The 20,446-nt window shown below is 36.8% G+C and overlaps 1 protein-coding gene across 1 annotated transcript in view; it reads right to left on the reverse strand.

Moving 5' to 3' along the window:
* Positions 1-20,446, reverse strand: part of LOC121869635 — a 416,339-nt gene that overhangs the window by 59,233 nt on the left and 336,660 nt on the right. The window contains exons 51-54 of the mRNA XM_042371146.1: positions 18,315-18,458; positions 2,592-2,850; positions 2,235-2,360; positions 1,210-1,400 (exon numbers count right to left, since the gene is read on the reverse strand). Coding sequence (XP_042227080.1) covers positions 1,210-1,400; positions 2,235-2,360; positions 2,592-2,850; positions 18,315-18,458 — 720 coding nt within the window. The remainder of the gene's footprint in view (positions 1-1,209; positions 1,401-2,234; positions 2,361-2,591; positions 2,851-18,314; positions 18,459-20,446) is intronic.

Below are 20,446 nucleotides of genomic sequence, written 5' to 3' on the forward strand. Positions count from 1 at the left end.
TTAAAACATCTAATAATTACTTAAATACGTAATATTAGGACACGTCGCTACCTGCCATTTAAGTGCAATTCTCAAAACCCCCTCCTGCACCCTCCATCACACACATTGCTACCTTCATCTTGCCTGGCGAATCAGCTGTAAACGCGCACAAAGAAGACTCCGCTAATTTGTGTCCACCTCCCATTCTCTTAAAGTTCATTCTTCTCGCCGGTGCTATGCATGCTCAATACCAGTTGCCTGTGTCCACAGGTATTGTTTTGAAGTGCCCCAAGAACTATAATTATTAACTTCATTGTGCCTTTTGTGACATTGGTTGATTATTTTTGTAGCCATCAGTTCCAAACAAAAGCAAGGTGATGTGGTGGCTTAAAGGAAGCGTAGTAGCTATGGGATGGACGTGAAATTAGAAGTTATATGTTGAAAGAAAAGTGGTGAGCATGTTTCAATGAACCACTTTCACTGAAATAAGCATGTGAGTGTGTGGTTTGGTAGCTTGTGCTGCTTCTATACACTGACCCCAAACGACTTTAAGTACCTTAAATAAATTATAAACTTAAATAATTTCATAAAATAATGTGTAATTAAATGTTTAAAAAAATTCTAAGGTATATATAAAAATGTTAAAAGATATCAAATTAAACTTTATGAGTGACACTTACCCTATTCCTATTAATTCTTATGAGAATTAATTCCCCTTTACAAGTGGTTTCATTAACAGCGGCTTTTTTCTGGCCCCAATTAACCACTTATAACGAGGATCCCATATATATGGAATCATCTTAACAGGCTGGTTACTTTTTTATCAGGTAAAACAAAAATTTAAATTTCAGGTCTCTGTCCCCCTAATATAAATACCAGCTGATCAAACTGGATGAGTCTATTTGGCAATAAGATTTATTGTATGGGCAAAAATAAAAGTTATTACTATTTATGATGCGGTGATTGCACTGGCATTGTTTACCGCATACGGTGAGAGAATAGCATCAATAGGGTTAAAAAATCTTGTATGTGAATCTTCAAGAATTTTTTTTCTTTTTCAGAAAAGGTTTTGTGTCACTCTTACTTGATCCTCCAAGGCAAAATGATTATGAAATTCAGTACTGGTATCACGCATTGCCTGATAAATAGTCCCTTCAAGTAAATGCTCATGTCAAAACATACTTTTCCCATCTCATCACAGAAATGAAAAAAATAACAAAAACACTGTACCTGTTCAAGAAGTTTTAATTGATACTGAGCATTATTTTGTGTAGAGTCCCAAGATTCTGCCTCTTGCTGCCAAGCTTGTGTTTCAAAGTCAAACTCTCTCGTCACCTGTGCTGCCAACTCTGTTACCCGTCCACGCAGAGTAAACTGAAGTTCAGCAATCATCCCTAGTACTGCCCATGTTGGCACAAGTACTGTGAACCAAGCCAACCAAGAAATACCACTATTAAACATCACTAATGTACAGGACAGTGCAATTATCATATACCCTGTATAAGTCTACATACATTTTGAAAATAAATTTTCATAGTATTAAAGGTTCATAAATCTGAATATATCTTTAAAAATAACTCTTCTGATAATTCTTCATATATAATCATCAATTTCCCTTTCTAACTTATGTTGCAGAAGAATCTTATTGCAATGCAATTGTCCAAAATCCAATGTTTAGAGCACTGCATGTGAGGCCTGTCTATTTTGCATAATTTTAAGACATAGTTTAAGACTTACTAAAGTGTCTCTAATACAGAGAAGTAAATAATAACAGACACACCCATAGAAACACTTGTCAAATACACCATGAACTATACAGAATCTCTTTGAACTCTTTAGCCAATGGAATTTTTTTCTTGAAAAGCAACAGAGATGTACAAGGCAGCAGTGACACACACCTGATACCTGTAATACTGTATAGCTATGTACACTGTACACTTCCTCTTTTAAGAAGAGAAGGAATAACAGTACTGTATTACATTAAAGAAAGGCTGCATTATTTATTTTTTAAAAAGTGCTGTTCTTGTCAATAGAACAACATACTCAAACAAAGAATTTCAAGACAAAGATAAAAATAGAGGGAAATATGAAAAACAGTATGTAATAAATGTACACTGAAACATTTGAGAATGCATTTTAGTGTGAATGTTAGAAATCCAGAGAGCTGAAACTGGGAGAAAGAGCTAAAGGTGATAGTACCAGCCAGTTCAATACTCCTTTTCTTGACAGACAATACTAAAGATTGATATATATACCATAAGGTGTCTCAGTGAATGTCTCCAGAGCAAGTAGTATCTGCTGAGTTTGCTGTGCTCTCTGATGGCCATCATACATTCCCAGTAGTTCTGCTTCCCTTGTCTCTACCTGCTCACACGCACTTTCTGCTCACACAAATTAGTTGTTACAGTACAGTATTATAATATTTGTCTTACTTTCTGAGTATTAAAGCCTTTATTCATTTCCTTAAAAATAATAATGAACAGCACTTACACAAACTGACTTTCAAGACAAAAATTAAAATCTAGATTATCAAACTACGGTGGGATCAAAAGATATACCTGCTTTACTTACAAATTTACAAAAACTGACAACATGATATGAAAATATCATACCTACAGCCTTTTGTGGTGGGAGCTGGAGATTGAGTGTTAGGTCACTACAGGATAGAGAATGGAGGAAGATTGTTTTTGAAGCATCTGAGGACAGCTGGTCTCCAAGTGATGTTTCAAGTTGGTTATATGAATGGTCTTGAATAAATTTATCCTTTGCTCTTGAAGGGATTCGAAAAATCTGATCATTCAAGTGATCACCAAATACTTTATTAATAACTTGCTGGTCAAGTTGTGACACCACTGCACTACCACACACAAGCTGTTGTTGAAGGAAAAGAAAATACATTGTTCACATGATACACTCAGAAACATACATAATGAAAAGAAAAAACAAACTGTGCAGTCTAAATTGGACATCTATTTTAAGAAGTCCCCCAGTGCTGTCTCCTCACACCCCACCAGTGATGCCTCTTCACTCCCTCAAGATGATCCAATACCTTCAACCATGCCTCTTCACTCCCTCAAGATGATCCAATACCTTCAACCATGCCTCTTCACTCCCTCAAGATGATCCAATACCTTCAACCAGCAAGTTTCCCCTGTACATAAACCTGTCTAAAGAAAGCGACATTGATGACCCACCCAGCCCTGATACCTCTGCTTCATCCAATTAATATAGTCTCCATATATACATGAAAATAGAAGATTATGGGGGCCCCATGTGCATTCAGCTGACTACATTAAAGGTAAGTGCACAATCACACTGTATCCATTCTTAATTATTGATTACTTTTACTGTACTGTATTTCATTTTAAATTTTATATGTATTATTTTTGTTCAATCCAAAATGCGAAGCCTAGCTTATACCTGGGTATGTTAATGCCTAGAAATAACTCGCCAGGCCAACATACAGGCAATTAAAACATCTAATAATTATCTAATATGTAATATTAGGAGGACACGTCGCTACCGGTCATTTAATTGCAATTCTCAAAACCCTCTCCGGCCGGTTAGCGTCCGACTGAACAAGCGTCCGATGCGCGCCTCGTCCGTGCCCCCAAAAAATATCCGTGGCGCCTGCTGGACCTTTCCCACTCCACGACCCTGATGGAACCACGATGATTACTCCATACGTTCCAGATATTGCTTGTTAAAGATAACAGCTGCGGCTATTTTTAAACATTTGCCTCCAAGTGTAATGTTAACCTACATCGTGAGGATAAATCTTTTTCACCTACAAATTGACAATAACACATTTGCTGTAATCAGGGCATATCTAAATTTACTCAACAATTGCAACCCCAGTTGCAGTGGGGTTCTAATTCAATTCTGTGGCATTACTAAAATAGTAAGGTTTCTGGTGCACTCTAAGATTAAGAGAAAGCCTTGAGGAGGACTCAGAAACGTCCTGATGTGAGAAGCGGACCGTATGTGAGGACCAAATAAAAAAAGCATAGCTACATGTTTTGTGGACTCAGTATTAAAAGCGTGCCCTTTTCATCGCACAGCCTAAACCTAGCCATGCCTATGTGTGTTTATGATATTTTACAAAACATTATATATATATATTTGAGTGATTCTAAATAGTGCGTGGAAATGGGAAACTTGGGGTTGGGTGCTTGGGTACACAGGCAGTTAGAATAAATCCCATAAGGTTCACAGCGCCATTGTCAGTAGGGTCCCCAGTGAATAACCAAGGGATGACTGTACTGTACTGCAATATACTTGTGACACTGGCCAGGTTGCTTCTGGTGTTATGGTACAGGGGTACCAAATGACAACACTAGGATCCGCTTCCTCTATCAAGGAATAAACAATTAAAATTTAAATTGAAAAAAACAATTCAAATAAATTACTATCTTACAAGAATCCCTCCAATGGAAGTTATATTCCTCCAAATTAAGTTTGGGTGAAAATTATATGAGAAAGAGCTTAGTCACTCTTAAGTAATGATAAATAAACAAGGCAGGCCTTCAAGCGCCAACTGTCAAATCTTATATCAAATAAATAAACAAACAAACACCAGATATTCTTTCCTCACCTCCCCCCACCCACCACCATCTTCCCACCATCTCGTGTTCCAAGATAAAAGATTTGGTATTTCTTTATGTTTTATTTTATATAATATAAGACTAAGTTAATTAATATAACTTGCATTGCTGAAATCCTTACCCAAGACAGAGATAGGGTGTTGAATATAGCGTCATATATATTTTGCTCAAGATATAAAAAATGTTACATTAATTAATACAGTACTGTAGTACATTTTACTTAAGTTACTAACTGTATTTTGGGTAGATTTACAAAAATTTCTTCATTTATTTTCATCCATTTACATGCACACACCACCACTACTAAAAAGCGTAAAATAAAAGAAATGATCTTAGTGCAAGAAGCTGGAGTGCACATGTACTAATTTGTTCACGATTACTAAAAATTGTGCATATCTAGTGCAAATTAAAACATGTTAATATTGTTCAAAATAAATCAGTATCACAAGGATCAGCTATATTAATTATATTCTCTAGGAAGTCATATCAATGGCATTTTTAAAAATGTTTAGAAGCTTAGTAGGACTGTTAAATAAACGTCGAGACCATGCTCCAAAACTTATCACCTCAACTCCCCAACCTAAGCTGGGTGGCACACTGGCTCCGTCCCTCTCCCCCAGCCAGGGTTTAAGGCTTACAGTTTTTATCTTATATAATATCTCAGACTAAAGTTAGGAGATTATAATTTGCATTGCTGGAATCCTTGCAAGACAGCCAATAATTTGAATATAAACGTCATATATTTTGCTCAAGAGATAAAAAATTTTGTACATTAGTGTACAGTACTGTAGTACATTTTATAAAAAGTTTTTCAACTGTATTTTTGGGTAGATTTACATAGATTTCTTCATTTATTTTCATCCATTTACATGCACACACCATACTAAAAGAAACTTAACAGAAATAAATGACCTTAGTGCAAAGCTGGAGTGCACATGTACTTATTTGATTACGGTACTAAAATTGTTTTGTCTAGTGCAAATTAGAGCATGTTTATATTCAAATTAATCAGTATGTTACAGGAATCCCAGCAATGTTAATTATATTCACCCAGGTCATTTCACTAGCTTTTTATAAGGGAGAAGCTTAGTCACTTAAGAACTGATAAATATACATGCGTTAGACCTGGGCCTATGCCAACTGTCAAACGTACTACCTCCCCTCCCCCCACGCCCCCTCGCTCGCTCGCTCCCTCCCTCTCCCCCATCTGCCCGGCGTTGCTGGAATCCTTGTAAAACAGTGAATAATTTTAATATAAACGTCACGTATTTTGCACAAGAGATAAAAGGTAATCACCTGTATCACATTACAGTAGCGATTTAAGAGTAAAAGTGTACAGTGACCCCTGGGTTTAACGAGCATACCGGTTAGCGAAATTTAGGTTAACGAACTGCCTTCCATAAGGATCTTCAATTGAGTTACTTGAACGAAACCGGTTAGCAAGATTTCTTACGACCGACCTCAACATGTTTTCGCTTGCACTGACCAGGCAACCAGCTTTAGTATCAGTCCACCAACACATTAATCGGTTCTAGGGCTTAAATTCCTTACTATTTTAGTAAATATCAAGAAGTTTATACTATTCAATAATTTTAAAAGTTTAATATTCAATTTTTTAGTCATTTTAACAATTATTGAACATAACTGAAGGTAAAGTGACTAGTTTAATGTGCGGCATCCAGCCTCTTAACACAGCAAACAGGAGTTAGTCTCTCTCTGTTTTCACTAGGTAACATCTTGCTTGAGACTCTCTTCAACTAAGCGCTTTTTCTGTGTTTCCAAGCGGTGTGGTCATTTGAAATATAACACCATTGACAATATATAATCGCGGTGCAGTGTTGATTTAAAGAAAATAATCTTGAATTACACCAAGGCTAAAATTTTATGGGTGAAATGGCGCCAAGGGGTGACTTCTCTTCCACCCCAATGCCTTCTCTTCTTCCTTCTCCTCCACCCCCATTCTAAATCCCATCATCATCATCATCATCATCATCATCATCATCATCATCATCCAGGAGCCTTCTACAAACACACCTCAAAGTAAGTGAACTTTTCTACCATTTTTGTTGAATTTAGGAAATTTTCAGTGAGCTGGAACCAATTACCCAAAAACCCATTGAAACGATGGTTTCGGTTAACGAACTTTTCGGTTAACGAACGACCTTCTGGAACGGATTGAGTTCATTAACCGAGGGGTCACTAACATATGTACATATATAGTATTCCACATACACGTAAGTATAAATAAAAAGTTTATGTGATGATAGGACAATGTCCATTTCGGTTAACGTCACGTTTCCAGGACGTTAACCGCGCATGACTGTATATTTTGTGGGTATAAATGGCCGTAAAATGGGAAACTTGGGGTTTGGTCTTGGGTGCCTGGAACCAATTAGAATAAATCCCATAGGTTCTGTACTTTCGTTATTGGCGGGGTCCCAATTAGGCGCTATAACCAAGGGATGACTGTACTGTATTGTATATACTTATGACACTGGCCAGTTGCTTCTGGTGTTATGGTACAGGGGTACCAAGTGACAGCACTAGGATCCCGCTTCCTCTATCAAGGAATACTAAACAATTAAAATTTAAATTGAAAAAAAAACATTCAAATAATGGGACCTAGCGAACCTAAATGGCCCTAGAGCGGGCACAGTCACGTATGCATTGCGTATTCTTATAGATTGTGCTGCCAGACATACGTTATCTAGTGAATTTAGTCAATATTGTGCGGTAACAATGGACCTAAGTGCAAACCTGTATTGTACATGTACTAAATGATTATGGTACTAAAATTGTTATGTCTATTGCAAATATAGCTTGTTTATACAGGTATTCAAATAAATTACTATCTTACAAGAATCCCACCAATGTAAGTTATATTCAACCAGGTCATTTGGGTGGCAAATTATGAGAAGAGCTTAGTCACTCTTAAGTAATGATAAATAAACATGCAGGCAGGCCTTCAGCGCCAACTGTCAAATCTTATCTCAAATAAATAAACAAACGGCAGATATTCTGTCACCTCACCTCCTGCCCCCTCCCTCCCAGACAAAAGATTGGTGATTTCTTTATGTTTATTTTATATAATATCTCAGACTAAAGTTAGGTTATATAACCTGCATTGCTGAAATCCTTGCAAGACAGAGAATAATTTGAATATAAGCGTCATATATTTTGCTCAGGATATAAAAAATGTAGTACATTAGTGTACAATACTGTAGTACATTTTATAAAAAGTTTTTCAACTGTATTTTTGGGTAGATTTACATAAATTTCTTCATTTATTTTCATCCATTTACATGCACACACCATACTAAAAGAAACGTAAAAGAAATAAATGACCTTAGTGCAAAGCTGGAGTGCACATGTACTAATTTGATTACGGTACTAAAACTGTTATGTCTAGTGCGAATTACAACATGTTTGTATTCAAATAAATCAGTATCTTACAAGAATCCCAGCTATGTTAATTATATTCTCCTAGGTCATATCATTGGTATTTTAAAATGAGAGAAGCTTAGTAGGACTGTTAAATAAACACACAGAGACCTTTGGCTCAAACTTATCACCTCAACCCCCAACACCTCCCCACCCCTCGCTTTCTTTCCCTCCCTCCCTCCCTCCCTCCCTAATCTGCTCAGCCGGGGGTTTATTTAGGCTTACAGTTTTTATCTTATATAATATCTCAGACTAAAGTTAGGAGATTATAATTTGCATTGCTAGAATCCTTGCAAGACAGCCAATAATTTGAATATAAACGTCATATATTTTGCATGGTTGCTGGATGAAGGAAGGACTTTGAAAATAGCAATTAAATGCCAGGTAGCGACGTGTCCTCCTAATATTACTTATTAAGTAATTAATAGATGTTTTAATTGCCTGTATGTTGACCTGGCGAATTGGCTAGGAATTAACATACCTAGGTAGCATTTGCTGGCATCACATTCAGAGCATTGAACAAAAATATTCTTTATTTACCTAAAAGAATCCAGCATGGGGCCTAAGAGATCAAGAAAAGAGAATTTCAATCCAAACCAAGCAGGAAATTATAAGAAAACATGAACAAGGCATTAGAACAAATGCGCTATGCAAAGAATATGGCATGTCGACATCAACTGTGACGACAATTCTTGCACAGAAAGACAAATTTAAAGAAGTGAAAGTGAGAGACAAATCTACCAGAGTGTTTAAAAGTAGATCCCTAATTGCAGAAACTGAGAGGTTACTTCTCATCTGGATTAGGGAAAAACCAATGAAAGGTGATTCAGTTTCTACTGAATTCATTTGTGAAAGAGCCAGGGAGATATACGAACATTTAAAGACAGATCAACCTGGTTCTTCAGGCACAGAATTTGAAGATTTTCGGGCCAGCAAAGGCTGGTTCGAAAAATTTAAGAAAAGAAGTGACATTTTCAGTGTTGTTAGGCATGGTGAAGCTACTAGTGCTGATAGGGAAGGGGCAGCAACGTTTTTAGTGGAATTTAAAGAACTGATGGAAGAAAATTATCTTCCACAGCAAGTGTTCAATGTGGACAAAACTGGGCTGTTCTGGAAAAAGATGCCCAAAAGAACATTCATCACCAGAGATGAAGCCTCTTTACCTGGGCATAAACCCATGAAAGACCGTCTCACTCTATTGTTTGGTGCCAATACTTCAGGGGATTTCCAACTGAAGCCTATGCTTGTTTACCACTCTGAAAACCCCAGGGTGTTCAAGCAACAGAAAGTGGTAAGAACAAAGCTTGGAGTTTATTGGAAGTCCAACCATAAGGCATGGGTGACAAGACAGCTCTTTAATGAATGGGCTGTTGATGTGTTTTGCCCTTCTGTCAAGAGCTACCCAACCACCAATAAACTCCCTTTAAAGGCTCTTCTCCTCATGGATAATGCTCCTGGTCATGACCCTGAACTTGCCAGAAATTTGGAGTATTAATTGGACTTTGTGAAAGTGTTATTTTTGTCTCCCAACATTACATCAATCATACAGCCAATGGACCGGAATGTGATGAGCAACTTCAAGAAGTTGTACATGAAGAAAATGTTTAGGAGGTGTCATCAGGCAACTTCCAATGATCCTGAACTAACACTGAAACAGTTCTGGAAGACACAATTCAACATCCTGGAGGCTGTAAAATTGATTGTGTCATCATGGCAAGAAGTCTCCACTAGATCCCTCAATTCTTCATGGAAAGCACTGTGGCCATCAGTAGTCCATGATTTTTAGGGATTTCAGGATGACACAGAGTTGGACCAGGAGATTGCGTCCATTGGTCAGTCATTGGGCCTTGAAGTGGAGGAGGATGATGTCGAAGAGCTTGTGATGTCTCATGAGGAGGAACTTACTCCTGATGACTTGAAGCAACTGGATGAGATGTTAGAGGCTGACAGTGGTGAAGAGGAAATTGAAAGTGATGACCATATGTCAACTAAAGAGTTGAAAGATGTGATATTCCACTGGGAGAAGTTCAGGGAACTGGCTTCAAAGCACCCAGATGTGGAAAAACTGAACTAACTTTGTGTCATGTTGAGGACTCAATGGTCTCCTTATTTAAACATAAGTTAATGGTGAGGAGGAGAGATGCCCCACAGACCACAATTGACACTTTTTTCAGTAAGGGGCAGAGGGAACAAGATGCTATCCCTCTGCCTTCCACTTCAAGAAGGAGAGAGGAAGATGCTAGCCCTCAGCCTTCCACTTCAAGAAGGAGAGAGGAAGATGCTAGCCCTCAGCCTTCCACTTCAAGAAGGAGAGAGGAAGATGCTAGCCCTCAGCCTTCCACTTCAAGAAGGAGAGAGGATGTTCATAGTGGAGAATCTATCAGTCCAGAGGTTCCTGACATTTTCATGGAAGGTGACTCGCCTTCCAAGAAGCAGTAAAATGCTTCTCCTCCACCTCCACTTCCTTCTCTTCTCCCTTCTCCTCCTCCACCTCCCACTTCAAATTCACATCAGCATCATCATCCAGGAGCCTTCTACATACACACCTCAAGGTAAGTGAAAATTTCTAAAGTTTAAGCAATTTTCGGTGAGCTGGAACCAATTACCCAAAAACCCATTGAAACAATGGTTTCGGTTAACGAGATTTTCGGTTAACGAGCAACCTGCTGGAATGGATTGTGCTCGTTAACCGAGGGACCACTACATGTATATGTATATGTATATATATATATATATATATATATATATATATATATATATATATATATATATATATATATATATATATATATATATATATATATATATATATATATATATATATATATATATATACAGTTGTATACCCTTACGCGGTCAATTGAACCCAGAGGGTCCGCGTTAAGTGAAAAAAGCAGTGAATAACAAACATATGGGATTAATTCCAATAGAACCCAGCCCGACCCCCAAACTCCACTTTTTGACGACAAATAACTATGTTGTAGTAAAAATAACATCTTAATTTTATGATGGTACATGCACACAATTAATACTTAAGAGAAATAGAGAAATACAGTCGCCAAGTTAATGTCCATTCAAATAATGGACTCAACTCCCTCCCCCTCTTCTCACACTACACTCACTGGCTCTTCCCTCTGAGAAATTTTTGGGGGAAAACCAGGTATAGTAATAAATAATTCCTCAAACTAAAGTTAGGATAATATAATTGACATTGCTGGATTCCTTGTAAGACCAGGAATATTTTGAATATAAATGTCATATATTTTTCACAAAAGATAACATATTTACTCAGAATAAACTTTACATAAAAAATTTGGTATGTCTAATGCAAAATCTATGATGTTTATATTCAAAATGATCAGCAAATTGTAAAAATTCCAGCAATGTAAATTATATTCTGGCCGGATAATTTGTATGAATTTTATGAGCTAAAACAAATATCTTCAGTTAATAAAAAAAAAAAAATATTCTTCGACACTATCTGTCAATCAAAGTACCCCACCTTGCCTTCCCCCCCTCTTCCAACCGCGTGGTCAGTCCCAACCCTCCCCCCACCAATCCTCCATTCAAGACTTTTTAACATTTAGTATTAAATAATACCTCAGATTAAAGTTAGGATAATACAATTGACATTGCTGGATTCCTTGTAAGACCAGGAATATTTTGAATATAAATGTCATATATTTTGGACAAAAGATAACATAATTACCTAGAGAACAATTTTTATCTAAAAATTGTATGTTTAATGCAAAATATATGTTGTTTATATTCAAAATGATCACCAAATTATAAGAATTCCAGCAATGTAAATTATATTCTGACCGGTAATTCTAGGCGAATTTATGAGCTAAAACAAATATCTGCCAATAATTCTTTCACGGGTAAAATGTATGGTCGGTCGGTTTCATTGGTCCTCCCCACCCCCAACGTTCAACCGTTCCAAGGAGATGTGATAACCAATAAATTTAATAAATAATACCTCAAACTAAAGTTAGATAATATAATTGATATTGCTGGATTCCTTGTAAGACCAGGAATATTTTGAATATAAATGTCATATATTTTGGACAAAAGATAACATAGTTACCTAGAGAAATATTTTTATCTAAAAATTGTATGTTTAATGCAAAATATATGTTGTTTATATTCAAAATGATCACCAAATTATAAGCATTCCAGCAATGTAAATTATATTCTGGCTGGGTAATTTGTATGAATTTTATGAGCTAAAACAGGCAGTCAGGCAGGGTGGCGGGTGGGGGGTGGTGCGAATCTAAAAATAGCTCTCGAGCCGGACACTCACCGCGTATATGATGAAAAATGCCGCGTTAAGTGAAAGTTCAGCTTTGGCAAGGCACTGCGTATATGCGAAAACGCTGCTATGAAAAGCGTTGTTGTAATACTGTATATCAGTTTTTTTTTATAGAACTGATCCCAAGCCCACCCATGACCATATGAATATCTTAATATTACCATTTCACAAAAAATTCTCACACATTCCTTCACAACTAAAAACCTGGAACGTCAATGTGGCATTTAAAAACTCATGCACTGTTAAACAAATGTTAATCAAGAACTCCCCCAACAACACAATTGGTTGTATTTATAAAGTTCCTTGCAAGGAATGTAATATGTTTTACTTAGGCTAGACAGGTAAAGATCTTGCAACTAGAATTAAACAACACAAATACAGTGTTAGGACAGGCCAGGAATCCAATGCTCTGTTTGTTCATTTGAGGGATAACAAGCATTGCATTGACTGGGATAATGCCTCCTCAATATTACCATGTAATTCAATTGATAGGAGGAACATCATAGAATCTAGTCTTATTAAACATACAGAAGCATTCAACATGAATTTGAGTAACGGCATGTACAAGTTGGACAATTTTGTAATTAAGAAGATTTGTAACCAGGTGAGAAGGCCGGGTCACCTGACCATCTGACCTGACCACCAACCGTTGTGTGCTATTTAAAGATTAGTAGGGTCATTACCTAATACCTGACCATTGTGGACCTGGTCTCACCATCCTCTGTATATATACACCTTGGTTTGTATTTCTCTCTCTAGTCTGTACTCACCCCTGAAGATGTGAATTACACGAAAGCGCTTGGGAATTTCGTGTTTTCTTCTTTCCTTTATATATATATATATATATATATATATATATATATATATATATATATATATATATATATATATATATATATATATATATATATATATATATATATATACATACATACATATATACATACATATATATATATATATATATATATATATATATATATATATATATATATATATATATATATATATATATATATATATATATATATATATATATATATATATATATATATATATATATATATATATATATATATATATATATACAGTTGTACCCCACTTAACGCGGTCAATTGAACCCAGAGGGTCCCGCGTTAAGTGAAAACCGCGTTAAGTGAATAACAGAACATATGGGATTAATTCCAATAGAACCCAGTCCGACCCCCAAACTCCACTTTTTGACGACAAATAACTATGTTGTAGTAAAAATAACATCTTAATTTTATGATGGTACATGCACACAATTAATACTTAAGAGAAATAGAGAAATACAGTCGCCAAGTTAATGTCCATTCAAATAATGGACTCAACTCCCTCCCCCTCTTCTCACACTACACTCACTGGCTCTTCCCTCTGAGAAATTTTTGGGGGAAAACCAGGTATAGTAATAAATAATTCCTCAAACTAAAGTTAGGATAATATAATTGACATTGCTGGATTCCTTGTAAGACCAGGAATATTTTGAATATAAATGTCATATATTTTTCACAAAAGATAACATATTTACTCAGAATAAACTTTACATCTAAAATTTGTATGTCTAATGCAAAATCTATGATGTTTATATTCAAAATGATCAGCAAATTGTAAGAATTCCAGCAATGTAAATTATATTCTGGCCGGATAATTTGTATGAATTTTATGAGCTAAAACAAATATCTTCAGTTAATAAAAAAAAAAAAATATTCTTCGACACTATCTGTCAATCAAAGTACCCCACCTTGCCTTCCCCCCCTCTTCCAACCGCATGGTCAGTCCCAACCCTCCCCCCACCCCCCACCAATCCTCCATTCAAGAGTTTTTAACATTTAGTATTAAATAATACCTCAGATTAAAGTTAGGATAATATAATTGACATTGCTGGATTCCTTGTAAGACCAGGAATATTTTGAATATAAATGTCATATATTTTGGACAAAAGATAACATAATTACCTAGAGAACAATTTTTATCTAAAAATTGTATGTTTAATGCAAAATATATGTTGTTTATATTCAAAATGATCACCAAATTATAAGAATTCCAGCAATGTAAATTATATTCTGACCGGGTAATTGTATGAATTTTATGAGCTAAAACAAATATCTTCAGTTAATAAAAAAAAAAATAATTCTTCACGGGTAACAGATGGTCGGTCGGTCGGTCCCTCCCTCCCCCCCACCCCCCACCAACCGTCCCAAGGAGATGTGTGGGATAACCACTAAATTTTAATAAATAATACCTCAAACTAAAGTTAGGATAATATAATTGACATTGCTGGATTCCTTGTAAGACCAGGAATATTTTGAATATAAATGTCATATATTTTGGACAAAAGATAACATACTTACTCAGATTAAACATTTTATCTAAAAATTGTATGTTTAATGCAAAAAATATGTTGTTTATATTCAAAATGATCACCAAATTATAAGAATTCCAGCAATGTAAATTATATTCTGGCTGGGTAATTTGTATGAATTTTATGAGCTAAAACAGGCAGTCAGGCAGGGTGGCGGGTGGGGGTGGTGCGAATCTAAAAATAGCTCTCGAGCCGGACACTCACCGCGTATATGATGAAAAATGCCGCGTTAAGTGAAAGTTCAGCTTTGGCAAGGCACCGCGTATATGCGAAAACGCGCTTAAGTGAAAAAAGCGCTAAGCGGGTAATACTGTATACAAGTTTTTATAGAACTGATCCCAAGCCTGACCCATGACCATGACCATAAGAATATCTTAATATTACCATTTCACAAAAATTTCTCACATTCCTTCACAACTAAAAACCTGGAACGTCAATGTGGCATTTAAAAACTCATGCACTGTTAAACAAATGTTAATCAAGAACTCCCCCAACAACACAATTGGTTGCATTTATAAAGTTCCTTGCAAGGAATGTAATATGTTTTACTTAGGCCAGACAGGTAAAGATCTTGCAACTAGAATTAAACAACACAAATACAGTGTTAGGACAGGCCAGGAATCCAATGCTCTGTTTGTTCATTTGAGGGATAACAAGCATTGCATTGACTGGGATAATGCCTCCTCAATATTACCATGTAATTCAATTGATAGTAGGAACATCATAGAATCTAGTCTTATTAAACATACCGAAGCATTCAACATGAATTTGAGTAACGGCATGTACAAGCTGGACAATTTTGTAATTAAGAAGATTTGTGACCAGGTGAGAAGGCCGGGTCACCTGACCATCTGACCTGACCACCAACCGTTGTGTGCTATTTAAAGATTAGTAGGGTCATTACCTAATACCTGACCATTGTGGACCTGGTCTCACCCTTCTCTGTATATATACACCTTGATTTGTATTTTTCTCTCTAGTCTGTACTCACCCCTGAAGATGTGAATTACACGAAAGCGCTTGGGAACTTCGTGTTTTCTTCTTTCCTTGTGGTTATCAGCATATATATATATATATATATATATATATATATATATATATATATATATATATATATATATATATATATATATATATATATATATATATATATATATATATATATTATATATATATATATATATATATATATATATATATATATATATATATATATATATATATATATATATATATATATATATATATATATATATATATATTATATATATATAGTATGAGATTAGATTTGACCTGGTTTATCTTTAATCCTAGGTTTTGAAATAGTACTAGTGTACATTGGGTCGCCCTTTGACAATCTTCGAAAGAGTTTCCACTATCAGCCAATAGTCAAGATAAGCAAAAGTCCTGATGCCCTCCTTCGCAAGGATCTTTCTGGGAATGTTCGCCAGTTTTGTAAAGACTTTTCGCACAATTGTCATGCCGAATGGCATCACTGTAAATTGATAACTTACATCCCCCACTGTGAACACTAGAAACTTACTGTACCTGGGAGCAACAGGAATATGATAATAGGCATCTTCGAGATCCAAGCATTGGGCGGAAAAAGATGCCTCAGATAATCGTAAGTGAGCATCTTGAAACTTGTTTTGGTAATGAACTTGTTCAGGACGGAAAGATTTGTCGCTGCCTTTCTTGGGGATTGGGAACAGGTGAGACATGAAACATTTCTCTGATTGCAACAGTTCTATTACACCTCTGTTTAACAGTTGAATTACAAATTCTCTGAGTACGGGGGTTGGTTTTTTACCCCTTTTTGGTAACACTAGGGGAGGGCGCCTCAATCAAGTCCATGTGAGGCCCCCTTTGATTGTCTTGTAAGCCCATATGGAAGATGTCCACCTGTTTTTTCGGGGGGCTTACAGCGCCCCCCCCCCCCAGACCCCCCAACTCAATTTCTGGGTGCGCCCCTGTTATGTGAGTGGAAAATAACAGTCTTTGCTGTAACACACAGCTTCATTTATACCCATATCCTATACAGTCAACCTTCGCTTTACGCGGTCCCACTTTACGCGTTTCCACGTTTATGCGGTACCCTGCTGAAACCGGAATGCTCACTTTCCGCGGTGTGTGTCCCCTTTTACGCGCACAGCGGCGCGAGCAGGGTGTGCACAAGGTCGCCCAGTCATCAAAACATTACCAAGTTCTTCACCCGCCACCCACCACAGCCGGCCCAAGTCAGTGATAGTGATAATGATAGTGAGGATATGGACTTATATGGACTTTGAGGGGTTTGACAAAGAGGCCCTGCAAGCCTCTGTGGTGGATAGTGATACAATTGATACAAGTGATACAGGTGAGGGCCAATAATCTGCCCTCTGCCTCGGAACCAACCCCCCATCCCCGTGTGCCCAACCATCTTTTCTACTAATGTAAGTGTTAAAAAACCTAATATTATTGATATTTCTCTTAATTATAAATTGTGTGTGCATACCATCACAAAATTAAGAAGTTATTTTTACTACAACGTAGGTATTGTGTCTGAAAAAGTGGAGTTTGGGGGTCGGCCCGGTCTCTATTTCAATTAATCCCATGTTATGTTGTTCACTTTACGCGTTTCTCACTTTACGCGGGCCGCCATGGGTTGAATTAACCGCGTTAAGTGAGGGTTCACTATATATTTTTTTTAAATAGGCCTATGGGTTTATTTATTTGACCAAACTTTTAGATAAACTATTCAGGATTACAGTATTATAAAAAAGAAATGAAGTTTCTAACTGTATTTATGGATTCCAGTAGTTTAGACTCAAGGAAACATCTCCAGCACCCAGAAATGTTCTGGGGAAGTGGGCTAGTGTGCATGTGTGCAAGAGGTCTAGTTTAGACACTCGGAAACTATTCCCAGTAACCGGAAAAGGTTCCGGGGATAAGGAATTTTTCCAGGTTTGAGAAAGTCGTCTTGTTACCCGGAAATCTTTCATCCCCGGAAGTGCTCTGCACCAATTGTTCCGGCTAACGGGGATATCACTATACCTGAAACTTACTAATCCCCTACCACACAGCCAACACAACATTTCTTACGTTTTTTTTATAAAAGATTTGAGTCCCCATCACTATTATCGTGTTCTTGTGACTGTGAAGTAAGCAGTGAAACTTTGAACATGTCTGGAGGCCACACCTCCAGTCCCTATTCTTCAGACTCCCCAAAGTCTTTGTGAGACTCAGGTGGATGTCTCCAGTCTCCACTCCACCTTAAGAGTCCCTTTAGCCTTGAAGGGGGCATGTGATGATGACCAGACTTGTTCTTAAAGATGTGGTGAGTATTGTTTAATTGTATTGTACTGATAGTAGTATTGTAGGATTTATTATTATTTTATTTTTCGGTGATAAATGTGGTGTCCGACTGGCCAAGAATATATCCCATTAAATCTCATGTTATAATGATAGTGATTTACGATATTTTGACCCGCGATGGAGTTTTCAGGAACCTAACCCATATCGTACACAGAGGTTTACCTGTACATATAGTAATTTATGCCAACTGTTAAACCACAAATCTTTACACATATTAAAAAAAATAAAATAAAAAAATCACCTTTGCTAGAATACTTGCTAGTACATCCCAGGACATGCTTGCTGTGCAAGCATAATTCCGGGCAAACTCCAAGGACTCAACCAGCAATGTCTCAGTCAATGGTGGCCGGTTCTTCCAACAATGGCTTCCATGTTCCCCCTTCACCTGTTGAAATAGTTTCACAGCCAGTTAGTTATAAAGAAGCACAAACAGAGTAAATATCAGTATACAGTAAAAACCTAATGGATAATGCATTCATGTCTACTGTATTGTAATGATTTTCCCACAACTTTTATGGTTTCATTATATGTAACAAAACACTAAACGTGACATCTAGGCTGGCTAGTCAGTGTATTTCTGAGCCACATCATTTACATAGAGTGGAATAAGTGTTAAAGAAGACCATTGTCTTGAGACAAATTTCCGAGGTTAGCCTGTAGCACTGTAGGATTTACTGGGGAATCCTACGAGTGATTTTCAACTAACCAAAAAAACAAAACATTTTTGTTCCAGCACCTCTCAATCCTCGAAGGTGGCTGATAACTTAAATTTTACTGTAATTGGGGAACACCCATGAAAATGCAGATTAGCAGAAAAACAGACATCTGAGACACGAATTCGTGAGGTCCGCCTGCAGCACTGCACTGTAGGATTTGCTGGGGGGTCCTATGGCCCACTACACACACTCAGTTTTTAACTCTGGTTTAACTTGACAGATCAAAACTGTACAGTTAATCCGGAACCCCACGAGTGAGTGCAGTTTTTTGGTAAGTTTTATCCACAGTACATTATGGATGGACGTGATCAAGATCTGCTCGTGGCCATTGTGGCTTTGGCGTGCACAACAAAAAAATAAGAGAAAAAGGAGACCAAAAAAGATGCGGTGTAAGAACTGGTTGTTGAAGAGGAAGCAATTTTCTCATTTGAATTTGTTGGAGGAACCCAAATTAGAGACTGATTGGTACAACTACCTTTGTATGACAGAAGAAAACTTTTTAAACCTATTATCCCTGGTTATTCCTTTGATTGAACAAAAGGATACCTGTATGTGGAAAGCCATTAGTTCTGACAAACTTCTGACAGCTACTCTCAGGTTTCTAGCAACAGGAAGATCCTATAACAATTTGCAGTACACAACAGTGATGTCACTGCAAGCACTGAGTGCAGTTTTACTTGAGACTTGCACACCTATTTATACAGTTTTAAAGGACACATATTTCAAGGAAAGATATTTTTGAAACATTAAAATCTTTAGATCTCCTACTCACTATTGAAAAAAAGAGTTTATTTCCTTCAGTGAGTGAATACATGGCAAGAGAAAGTAAGTAAGGACTTCATTTAATAATATGTAGCTAAAACAGTATAGCCTTTTATGCCTAGAGTTGCAAATGCTGTGTACCTAATCATATAATGGAAAATTATGTTTATATAACCTATAAGAGGATTATATATTGTAGGATAGCCTATTAGAGGATTTCTTATAGATGACTGGAGGGGAAGTAATGGGAAGGGCTACTGTATAGGCGTTTATTCGGGACTGAAGCAGGCCAAATACTGGCTTGTTGACATTGGATGTAGATCAGCGATGGTGGGATTTTGATTATTTTATCTGATCTGCATAGTTTGCATTCCCTGTTGAGATTTCCAAATTCAGACTCAAACAAAACTTCATTGACAAGTCTTTCTGCATAGATTCGTTGATCCCGGGAAAGAACTCTGAATTTTGAAGCTATGTGTTTTCCTGCGATGTCATAAGCATCTTCAGTCTTGCCAGATTGTAGACGTTCGGCTACTAAGCTTAGTACGGTGTCGGTAGGATTGTCCTTTCACTTTTTCGTGATTTTCTTTGTTCTCCTGATGTGTCCAGTGACTGCACTGACTGTACTGAAGGCAGTGTTGATTGCTCTTCCTCAGGTTATCATAAGGAAGTACACAGCAGCTAACAACCTGTCTAACAAGTACCTCCTGTTGTTAGACAATGCCACTTGCCATTCACAGACTATGGTTGACTGGTGTGACAACATCGAGGTGTTGTTTTTGCCACCAAACAAATACCACTGCACTGCTCCAGCACCTTGATCTAGGTGTAATAGCTACATTTAAGGCTTACTTCACACGCCATGGGATAGTGCAGCTGGTAGCAGAAACAGAGT

This window comes from Homarus americanus, unplaced genomic scaffold (genome assembly GCF_018991925.1).
Source record: "Homarus americanus isolate GMGI-L3 unplaced genomic scaffold, GMGI_Hamer_2.0 scaffold32583, whole genome shotgun sequence".
Lineage (NCBI taxonomy): Eukaryota > Metazoa > Arthropoda > Malacostraca > Decapoda > Nephropidae > Homarus > Homarus americanus.